This window comes from Gadus chalcogrammus, chromosome 15 (assembly GCF_026213295.1).
Source record: "Gadus chalcogrammus isolate NIFS_2021 chromosome 15, NIFS_Gcha_1.0, whole genome shotgun sequence".
NCBI classification, from domain to species: Eukaryota; Metazoa; Chordata; class Actinopteri; order Gadiformes; family Gadidae; genus Gadus; species Gadus chalcogrammus.
Window position 1 is genome coordinate 8,238,626 of NC_079426.1, and position 10,959 is coordinate 8,249,584.

Genomic DNA, 10,959 nt, shown 5'->3' on the forward strand with positions numbered 1-10,959 from the left:
GAGAGAGAGAGAGAGAGAGAGAGAGAGAGAGAGAGAGAGAGAGAGAGAGAGAGAGAGAGAGAGAGAGAGAGAGAGAGAGAGAGAGAGAGAGAAAGAGAGAGAGAGAGAGAGAGAGAGAGATATGGAGAGAGAGAGAGAGAGAGAGAGAGAGATATGGAGAGAGAGAGAGAAAGAGAGAGAGAGAGAGGACGAGAGAGAGAGGGCGAGAGAGAGAATTCCAGCGTCTTCCGACAGGATGCAGGTGATCCCCGTCTTAGAGTCAAGGCTGAACAACACAACGTTTCATAATCTCTTCCGCTGAACTCTTCCGACACCTGCCGAGGAACAACAACAGTTGGACTTTACTGTAGTGGAACAACATCCAACACAAGGAATGACAGTAGCTCTATCTACTGTAGTAACATCTTATAAATATCTGGGAACTATTTTCGATGATCACCTTAAGTTTGATGTAAACACTGAGGCTATTGTGAAGCGAGGGCAACAGAGAATTCACCTTCTGCGCAAACTAAATTCCTTTTCTGTGAGTCCTGTCATCCTCTGTCGTTTTTATCAATCTTTTATTGAGAGTCTCCTGAGTTTTTCTTTTATCTGCTGGTTTCAAAGCCTCACAGTAAAGGACAGAAACAGCCTGAACAGTATAGTCAACATCTGTTCTAAGATCACTGGAGTTAAACAAAGGGACTTGAATTATTTTTGCAATCGGCAAATCATTAAGAAAGCAGCAGGTATTTTGGCTTCTTCTGGCCATGCTCTTAAAAGTGAATTCTCTCTATTGCCATCAGGGCGTCGCTACGCTTTACCTGCTTGCAGAACAAACCGCCATTCCAAGTCGTTCATCCCCTCTGCAATTCGACTACTAAACGCTCCGTAGTTGGGTGTGTGTATTTGTTGTTTGTATGTTACTGTGTCTGTATGCAAGCTGCTCAAACTAATTGCCCCTAGTGGGATAAATAAAGTTGTATTGTATTGTATTGTATTGTCAATCTGGCAAAAAATACGAAACAAAAGTCCTAAGTGAAATATTTGTGGAGATATTTATTGTGGTTGTTCGGATAAAGTAAAGCAGAACAACAGTCCTCCTCCTCCCTTTTCCTCCTTCCCTCCTCCCTCCTCCTCCCCTTCTCCTCCTCCCCTTCTCCTCCCTCCTCCTCCTCCTCCTCTTAGAGACAGGCCCCTCCCTTCTCCTCCCCCCTCCTCCCGCCTGCTCCCCCTAGAGACAGGAGCCTCCCTCCTGGTCTCCCCATATATAGAGGTCCTTCCTCCTCCCTTTACTCCTCCACCAACGCAGGTGAGTTCTCCTCTTCCTCCTCTTCCTCTATCATTTACTAGATTCATATTTTCAATGTCTTCTATGGATTGCGTTTCTATTGATTGCATTGATGTTGACTATGTATTATAGGTTTAATATTTACATTTTGCATTCTATTTATGATATTAACTACGCATATAACATGATTGGTACTAACTCACTAACATAATAACACAATAACTAACTATTAATAACGTAATATTTTTTTAACTTGCTAACCTACCAATGTAATAATGTAATATTGCAATCATTTAATTATTTAGTAATGTAATAATTGGACGTATCAATAATGCGTTAAACAAACAATTTACTAATGTAATAATTATATAGCTAATGTAATAATGATATAACTTACTAATGTTATAATTATATAACTTACTAATGTAACATGATATAACTTACTAATATAACAATGATATCACTTACTAATGTAATAATGATATCACTTACTAATGTAATAATGATATAACTTACTAATGTAATAATGATATAACTTACTAATGTAATAATGATATAACTTACTAATGTAATAATGACGTATCTTACTAATGTAATAAAGATATAACTTACTAATGTAATAATGATGTATCTTACTAATGTAATAAAGACATAACTTACCAATGTGATGTAATAATTCAATCACTTACTAATATAACAATGATGTAGCTTAAAATTATAATAATGATATAACTTACTTATGTAATAACGATATAACTTACTAATGTCATAATGATATAACTTAATAATGCAATAATTCAATCACTTACTAATGTAATGATGATATAACTTATTAATATCATAATGATATAACTTAAGTAATGATGTAAGAAGTTACTTACTGAATAAGATAAAACCTAATAATGTGCTACTAACCTGCTGACTAGGACTAGCTTAACCGGGTGTTTGTGTTGCAGCATGGCGAGCAGCTCCTTCCTCAGGCTCCTCCCCCTCCTCTCCGTGGCGCTGGGGGCCCTCGCGCCCCTGGGAGGTAAGAGCCTGACAGAGAGACACTTAGAACACTCTGGAATACATGGCAACATGCTTCACCACACTAGTAATAGAGTTCAATACCTGAAAACATACCAAAATACTCTGAAACATAGTTCAATGTTTTAATTATAGTTGAATATGCAAAAACATAGTTTATAACAATTTTAATCCTTTAGATCCTAGTTCAATATCCTAGAGTCTAGAACAATGAGACTCTGATAGGCTCTGTAGCCTATCAGCTGCCTCTCTGCGTCCAGTAGCCTATCAGCTGCCCCTCTGTGTCCAACAGCCTATCAGCTGCCCCTCTGTGTCCAGCAGCCTATCAGCTGCCCCTCTGTGTCCAGCAGCCTATCAGCGGCCCCTCTGTGTCCAGCAGCCTATCAGCTGCCCCTCTGTGTCCAGTAGCCTATCAGCTGCCCCTCTGTGTCCAGCAGCCTATCAGCTGCCTCTCTGTGTCCAGCAGCCTATCAGCTGCCCTTCTGTGTCCAGCAGCCTATCAGCTGCCCCTCTGTGTCCAGCAGCCTATCAGCTGCCCTCTGTGTCCAGCAGCCTATCAGCTGCCCCTGTGTGTCCAGTAGCCTATCAGCTGCCCCTCTGTGTCCAGCAGCCTATCAGCTGCCCCTGTGTGTCCAGTAGCCTATCAGCTGCCCCTCTGTGTCCAGCAGCCTATCAGCTGCCCCTCTGCCAGCTGGTCAACCAGACGGTCTCCGTGGAGAAGAAGGGCTGTCCCGGGTGCCACCCGGTGGAGACCACCATCTGCAGCGGCCACTGCATCACCATGGTAATACTGCGTCACCGTGGTAACACTGCATCACCATGGTAGCACTGTGTCAACGTGGTGTGACTGCATCACCATTACTGCATCACCATTACTGCGTCACCGTGGTAACACCGCATCACCATTACTGCATCACCGTGGTAACACTGCATCCCTGCGGGATTCTGGGAGGTGGGGGCCTTCTCAGGTGTCATGGACTACATGTTATAACGGTCGTATTGTGATCAACGTCTCTAGACTTAGAACCCACGCCTCCCCCCCACCCGGTCCTCATGTGTGCTGTGTTGTGTGTATGAGGACCCGTCCACGGCCCCCCTGGTCCTCATGTGTGCTGTGTTGTGTCTATGAGGACCCGTCCACGGTCCCCCCGGTCCTCATGTGTGCTGTGTTGTATGTATGAGGACCCGTCCACGGCCCCCCTGGTCCTCATGTGTGCTGTGTTGTGTGTATGAGGACCCGTCCAGGGTTCCCCCGCGGCTCAGCAAGGTGGTGCAGAAGGTGTGCACCTACCAGGAGCTGCAGTACCGGCCGCTGGAGCTGCCGGGCTGCGGGCCCGGGGTGGACCCCGTGGTCCACTACCCCGCCGCACTCAGCTGCTCCTGCTCCCGCTGCTCCATGGAGACCTCCGACTGCACGGTGGAGAGCCTGCAGCCCGACTTCTGCACCAGCACCTCCCTCAACTACTACTGACTCACCTTAACTACTACTAACGCACCTTAATGTCACCCTTAACTACCACTCGCACACTGTAACTACTACTGACTCACCTTATCTTCTACTAACTCACCTTAACTACTACTTAACCCACTTAATGCCACCCTTAACTACCAATAGATAGATAACTATTTAACCACTACTTTCTCACTTTAACACCTTAATTACTGCTAATATCTAACTAATGCTAACTCACCTTAATTATGTACTGCAATTGGATCACCTTTATCCAACCATTCAGTACTATTTATTCACCTAACCCCTTAAACCCTACTATATCACCTTTATTTAACCCTTAACTACTAACTCCTCACCTCGACTTCTACCAGATTATCTTAACTATTACTATCTCAACTTAAAATAACACTTTACTACTAGATCACCTTACCTTAACCATTAGTTGTTACTCACCTTGACTCCTAATAGGTCATCTTAATTTCTTCTTACTGAACTTCACTTAACCCTCTAACTGTGACTGACTAACCTTCAATGACCTCTACTAACCTTAAGGTTAACTTCATAAACATTTACCAGTCACTATCAACCGCTAATCTGAACGTCATTAAACACTAATTAGGCTCTTGCTGTGAATACAGCCGGTCCAAAGTGACCTCAGTGTATCAACATGCTATTCTCCTTGCTGTGACTGTGTGTAAAGAATTGATCAATAAAATGTACAGAGCTATGAATCCGTGTGCTTTGATAACTGGTCCCACCTTCCCAGTGTACCAGGTTCCAGTATTACCAGCGCTCTGTCGCACTAGAAAGAGAGTAGAGCGATCATATTATGGTCCTGTCAGGTCCTACCCCCCCGGTCTCACTCCTCAATCCCCCCGGTCTCACTCCTCAATCCCCCCGGTCTCACTCCTCACCCCCCCGGTCTCACTCCACACCCCCCCCCGGTCTCACTCCTCACCCCCCCCGGTCTCACTCCTCACCCCCCCCGGTCTCACTCCTCAATCCCCCCGGTCTCACTCCACCCCCCCCCCCCGGTCTCACTCCTCACCCCCCCCGGTCTCACTCCTCACCCCCCCCGGTCTCACTCCTCACCCCCCCCGGTCTCACTCCTCACCCCCCCCCGGTCTCACTCCTCACCCCCCCCCGGTCTCACTCCTCAATCCCCCCCGGTCTCACTCCACCCCCCCCCCCCCGGTCTCACTCCTCACCCCCCCCCGGTCTCACTCCTCAATCCCCCCGGTCTCACTCCTCACCCCCCCCGGTCTCACTCCTCAATCCCCCCGGTCTCACTCCTCACCCCCCCCCGTCTCACTCCTCACCCCCCCCCCCCCCCCGGTCTCACTCCTCAATCCCCCCGGTCTCACTTCTCAATCCCCCCTGTCTCACTCCTCATCCCCCCGGTCTCACTCCTCACCCCCCCGGTCTCACTCCTCACCCCCCCCCCCCCGGTCTCACTCCTCAAGCCCCCGGTCTCACTCCTCAATCCCCCCGGTCTCACTCCTCAATCCCCCCGGTCTCACTCCTCACCCCCCCGGTCTCACTCCTCACCCCCCCCAGTCTCACTCCTCGCCCCCCCCCCCCCCGGTCTCACTCCTCACCCCCAGTCTCACTCCTCACCCCCGGTTTCTCTCCTCAACCCCCCGCTCTCACTCCCCCATGTCACAAAAGGAGGGAGAGGATTCGAGGCCAAATCCTTTAATACTTTAACACTGACTTCCATGTTACGAATCTACATAAAACATATATATATATATATCATTTACAATTCCACATCATAGAATATAAGTCAATAAACGACACAAGTCGTTCAGCATGAAGTCCATAGTACCTTCATGGCTATTATAAAGTATAATAAGGTATTTTACACATAACAAAGTATAATAAGGTATTTAACACATCACAAAGAATGTTAAGGTATTTTGTTATTTCATTTATTTTGCTGTTGCTTTTATCCGTAGCGACAATGAGTGCCTTCAACCATGAAGGTTCAATATCAACAGAATCCACTTGTAGGGCTAGATATGAGACCTCAGGGTTCACTATAGAATCAAGACCTCAGGGTTCACTATAGATCAAGACCTCAGGGTTCACTATAGAATCAAGACCTCAGGGTTCACTATATAATCAAGACCTCAGGGTTCACTATAGAATCAAGACCTCAGGGTTCACTATATAAACAATACCTCAGGGTTCACTATATAAACAATACCTCAGGGTTCACTATAGAAACAAGACTTCAGGGTTCACTATAGAAACAAGACTTCAGGGTTCACTATAGAAAGAAGACTTCAGGGTTCACTGTAGAAACAAGACTTTAGGGTTCACTATAGAAAGAAGACTTCAGGGTTCACTATATGAACAAGACTCAGGGTTCGCTATAGAATCAAGACTTCAGACTACTACATTAGGTAATAGTATTACTGCAGTAGTACTTTAGTAGTTGATAGTAGTACTGCAATAGGTAAAAGTAGTACTGCAGTAGTTCTGTAGTAGGTGATATTACAACTGTAGTAGTACTGCAGTACTATTATCACATCTTCTCATCCTGCTGCATTCCACTGTTTGCCCCGGTCAAGTCTAACGAGGTACCCAGGCCTCCAGAGTTCTCAAGGTCTTTTGGGGTTTCAAGGTCTCTCCAGGTCTCCAGGTCTCTGGGGGTATCAAGGTCTCCCCAGGTCTCCAGGTCTCTAGAGGTCTCAATGTCTCCCATGGTCTCCAGGTCTCTTGGGATCTCAAGGCCTCCCAAGGTCTCAAGGTCTCCCAAGGTCTCCAGTTCTCTAGGGCTCTCCATGAGTCTTGGATTCTCCAGGTCTCTGGAGGTCTCCAGGACTCTGGGGGTCTCTAGTGGAGTCTCCAGGTCTCTGGGGGTCTCCATGAGTCTTGGATTCATGGATTCTCCAGGTCTCTGGAGAGACCTGGAGTATTTGGGAGTCTCCAGGTCTCTTGAGGCCTGGAGCTCTTTGGGGCTCTCTAGGTATTTGGGGATATCCAGGACTCTCCAGGTCTCCAGGTCTCTGGGGGGCTCTAGATCTTTGGGGGACTCCAGATCTTTGGGGCTCTCTAGGCATTTGAGGATCTCCAGGTCTCTCCAGGTCTCCAGGTCTCTGGGGGTCTCTAGATCTTTGGGGGACTCCAGGTCTTTGGGGGTCTCAAGGATTCTTGGTGTCTCCATGTCTCCCAGGGTCTCAATGTATCTTGGGGTCTCCTGGTGTCTGGGGTTCTCCATTAGTCTTGGATTCTCCAGGTCTCTGGAGGTCTCCAGGACTCTGGGGCTCTCAAGGACTCTGGGGGTCTCCAGTGGGGTCGTCAGGTCTCTTGAGGCCTGGAATTCTTTGGGGCTATCCAGGTCTTTAGGGGTCTCTGGGTCTTTGGGGGTCTCCAGGACTTTGGGGGGCTCCAGGCCCCTCGGGGTTTCCAGGTATTTGGGGGTCTCCAGGATTCCAGGGATCTCCAGGTCTTTTGAGGCCTGGAACTCTTTTGGGCTCTCCGGGTCTCTGGGGGTCTCCAGGTCTTTAGCCCCCCCCCAGGCCCCCAGGGACCTGCGGGAGCTCCGGGTGCTGGCGGCTCTGGCGAGCCGTGTGAGGGTGTGTTGGTAGGGGGAGGGGAGGTAGACCATGAGGAAGACCCCGTCGGCCGGGTCCTGCTCCTCCGAGCTGGCGCTGGAGGAGCGCCAGCGCCGGCTGTTGCTGCGGCGGCAGGAGGAGAGCAGCTCGCGGCTCCTCTCCGGGTCTCTCAGGTCCTCCAGGGTCTCCAGGACCTCCAGGACCTCGGGGTCCTCCAGGTCCTCCAGGTCCTCCAGGGCGATCACGTTGGCCAGCAGGCCCGGCTTCCTGCCCCCGGCCCGCCGCCGCCGACAAGCCAGCAGCCCCAGCACCCCCCCCAGGAGGAGAAGCAAGGCCGCCGTCGCCGTGACCACCGAGACGACGGACAGCTTGCCGAGGCGGGACTCCCCCGGACTGGTCTGGTCCTAGAGGGGTAAAGAGACGTAGTTACTACTATGTCACCTCTAGTTACTACTACGTCTCCTCTAGTTCCTACGACATCACCTCTAGTAACAAGGTCACCTCTAGTTACTACTACATCACCCCTAGTTACTGCTACGTCTCCTCTAGTAACTACTACATTACCTCTAGTTACTACGTCAACTCTAGTAACTACGTCACCTATAGTTTCTACATCACCTCTAGTTACTACGTCACCTCTATTCACTACTACTTCTCCTCTAGTAACTATTACATCTCCTCTAGTTAATACATCACTTCTAGTTAAAACGTCACCTCTAGTTACTTCTACATCAACCCTAGTTTCTAGATCACCTCTGGTTTCTACGTCAACTCTAGTTACTACGTCTCTGGAGACCTCCTCTCCTCTCTCTGGAGACCTCCTCTCCTCTCTCATGTTTCTAGGTCAAATATTGAGGCTCGGCGACGTACGAAATTATTAGCTTTTGTGATAGCCATCTTGGTCTAGAGCGGGTGACGTCATCACGCTCGATGCCTCAACATAAGTCAATGCAACCAACTGGAAATATACGAAGAGGGTGAATGAATCTGTTGATTCTGCAAAAAGTATGATATCGAAAATCTGTGTATACATATTTGGAGATCAAAGAGTGTTGATTTGTTAAATGATTGAACAAAGTTAAAGCAGTAGAGCTGTACTATAGTGCAGTAGGTCTACAGTAGGAGAGCAGTACTATAGTGCAGTAGGCCTACGGTAGGAGAGTAGTACTGTAGTGCAGTAGGCCTACGGTAGGAGAGCAGTAGGCCTATGGTAGGAGAGCAGTACTATAGTGCAGTAGGCCTACGGTAGGATAGCAGTACTATAGTGCAGTAAGCCTATGGTAGGAGAGCAGTAGGCCTACGGTAGGATAGCAGTACTATAGTGCAGTAGGCCTACGGTAGGAGAGCAGTAGGCCTTTGGTAGGAGAGCAGTACTATAGTGCAGTAGGCCTACGATAGGAGAGCAGTAGGCCTATGGTAGGAGAGCAGTACTATAGTGCAGTAGGCCTACGGTAGGATAGCAGTACTATAGTGCAGTAGGCCTACGGTAGGAGAGCAGTAGGCCTATGGTAGGAGAGCAGTACTATAGTGCAGTAGGCCTACGGTAGGAGAGCAGTAGGCCTATGGTAGGAGAGCAGTACTATACTGCATTAGTACTAGGCCTACGGTAGGGTTGCAGTACTATAGTGCATTAGGTCTATGGCAGGAGAGCAGTAGGCCTACGCGAGGGTTGCAGTACTCACAGGCAGCCGCTCCGTTGGGGGCGGGGGGCCGGGAGACCACTCCAGAGAGTCTCGCTCCGCCGGACCGAACTTCATCCAGCTGCTGTCGAGTAACACGCCCATTACACCACCCGATACCAGCGCTGCTACGTCAGACACCAGCTGCTGCGTCAGACACCAGCGCTACTCCATCAGACACCAGCTCTACTCCGTCAGACACCAGCTCTACTCCGTCAGAGAGCAGCTCTACTCCGTCAGAGAGCAGCTCTACTCCGTCAGAGAGCAGCTCTACTCCGTCAGACCCCACCAGCTCTAATCCGTCAGACACCAGCTCTACTCCGTCAGACACCAGCTCTACTCCATCAGACACCAGCTCTACTCCGTCAGACACCAGCTCTACTCCATCAGACACCACCACCTCTACTCCGTCAGAGAGCAGCTCTACTCCTTCAGACACCACCAGCTCTACTCCGTCAGAGAGCAGCTCTACTCCGACGGACACCAGCTCTACTCCGGTCAGACACCAGCGCCAGTGAGCGGTGGAGCGGGGGCAGTTTGCAGACCCCCTAGCCCCTCCCAGGGATTAACATCTGTCAGCCTCACACTACATGAGCTGCAACAGCTGCTGAAGCCGCTTTATGGGGAATTACATTCAGTTTATAAACCACTAATCTGGACTGGAACCTCCATCAGAGAGAGAGAGATAGAGGGGAGAGAGAGAAGGGGGGAGACTGAGAGAGGGAGAGAGAGGGAAGGCGAGAAAGAGGGGGGGGGGGGAGAGAGGGGGGGAGAAAAAGGGGGGAGAGAGAGATGGGGGGAAAGAGCAAGATGGGGGAGAGAGTCGGGGGAGAGAGGGAGAGAGTTGGGGGCGAGAGGCAGGAGAGAGAGAGGGCGAAAGAGGGGGAGAGAGAGAGGGCGAGGGAGAGGGAGAAAGAGGGGGAGAGAGAGAGGGAGAAAGATGGGGAAAGAGAGAAAGGGGGAAGGGAGAGAGGGAGGGGGAGAGAGATGGAAAGATAGAGAAAGAGAAGGAATGAGAGAGATTAAAACGAGATAGGGGGAGAGAGAGAGGGAGAAAGGCGAAGAGAGAGGGGGGGAGAGGGGGGAGATAGATATAGAGTAAAGAGAAAAAGAGGGAGAGAGATAGAGAGGGGGAGAGTGAGAGAGGGAGAAAGAGGGGGAGGGAGAGAGGGGGGAGAGAGAGGGAGAAAGAGGGGGAGAGAGTAATGGGGAGAGGGAGTAAAGAGAGAAGGGGGAGAGATAGAGAGGGGGGAGAGAGAGGTAGACTGGAGGGAGAGAGAGAATGAGGGAGGGTTGAGGGAGGGGGAGAGTGTGTAGATAGATGCTGTTGTCAGTGTGGTATAGATGTTGCGTGTTCGTAACGGCTCACCAGCAGTAAAAACCCAGTAAGCTGAAGATTAAACATCTTTTTTACTTCTGGAGGAGAGGAAGACAGACAGACAGACAGACAGACAGACAGACAGACAGACAGACAGACAGACAGACAGACAAACAGTAAGACAGACAGACAGTTAGACAGACAGACAGACAGTTATGGTGCATTCCAGGCAATCCGTAACCCGTGTTTTCACAAAGTGCCCTGGAACGGCAGTCAAACCCGCAACACACTAGCCGTGAACTCGTACCAGATCGATGTAACCCCCGTTTCAGCTCATACCTTACGGGCTAAAAAGTGTTCCTGGAACGCAGCATTAGACAGAAGACACTCAGACAGACAAACACTAAGACAGACAGTTAGACAGTTAGACAGACACTCAGACAGACAGACAGACAGACAGACAGACAGACAGACAGACAGACAGACAGACAGACAGACAGACAGACAGACAGACAGACAGACAGACAGACAGACAGACAGACAGACAGACAGACAGACAGACAGACAGACAGACAGACAGAAAGTGAGATAAAGGGACAGACAGTTTGTGAAGAGTTAATAGTTTAATCAGCATTGTATGAATACAG

The 10,959-nt window shown here is 49.3% G+C and overlaps 2 protein-coding genes across 2 annotated transcripts; one reads left to right on the forward strand and one right to left on the reverse strand.

Annotated features, from left to right (window-relative positions):
* Window positions 1–2,227: 2,227 nt before the first annotated feature.
* On the forward strand, window positions 2,228–3,770 carry lhb (luteinizing hormone subunit beta). Its single transcript, XM_056609508.1, has 3 exons — window positions 2,228–2,300; window positions 2,965–3,083; window positions 3,534–3,770. The coding sequence occupies exons 1-3, from the start codon at window positions 2,228–2,230 to the stop codon at window positions 3,768–3,770; spliced, it is 429 nt and encodes a 142-aa protein (XP_056465483.1).
* A 1,672-nt stretch (window positions 3,771–5,442) lies between these two features.
* Window positions 5,443–9,488, reverse strand: LOC130404782 (myosin light chain kinase, smooth muscle-like). Its single transcript, XM_056609679.1, has 2 exons — window positions 8,998–9,488; window positions 5,443–7,719 (listed from the first exon to the last, which is right to left on the reverse strand). Exons 1-2 carry the CDS (start codon window positions 9,097–9,099, stop codon window positions 6,283–6,285), a joined length of 1,539 nt encoding a protein of 512 aa, XP_056465654.1. The 5' UTR covers window positions 9,100–9,488; the 3' UTR covers window positions 5,443–6,282.
* Between the last annotated feature and the right edge of the window lie 1,471 nt (window positions 9,489–10,959).

Bases quoted from the DNA above. Each gene is read 5' to 3' on its own strand.
- lhb (XM_056609508.1), top strand. From the start codon at position 2,228: ATGGCGAGCAGCTCCTTCCTCAGGCTCCTCCCCCTCCTCTCCGTGGCG. The intron at 2,301-2,964 runs GTAAGAGCCTGA...CTCTGTGTCCAG, and splicing joins GGCCCTCGCGCCCCTGGGAG to CAGCCTATCAGCTGCCCCTC. The intron at 3,084-3,533 runs GTAATACTGCGT...TGTGTGTATGAG, and splicing joins GCGGCCACTGCATCACCATG to GACCCGTCCAGGGTTCCCCC.
- LOC130404782 (XM_056609679.1), bottom strand. From the start codon at position 9,099: ATGGGCGTGTTACTCGACAGCAGCTGGATGAAGTTCGGTCCGGCGGAG. The intron at 7,720-8,997 runs GTGAGTACTGCA...TTACCCCTCTAG, and splicing joins CCCCAACGGAGCGGCTGCCT to GACCAGACCAGTCCGGGGGA.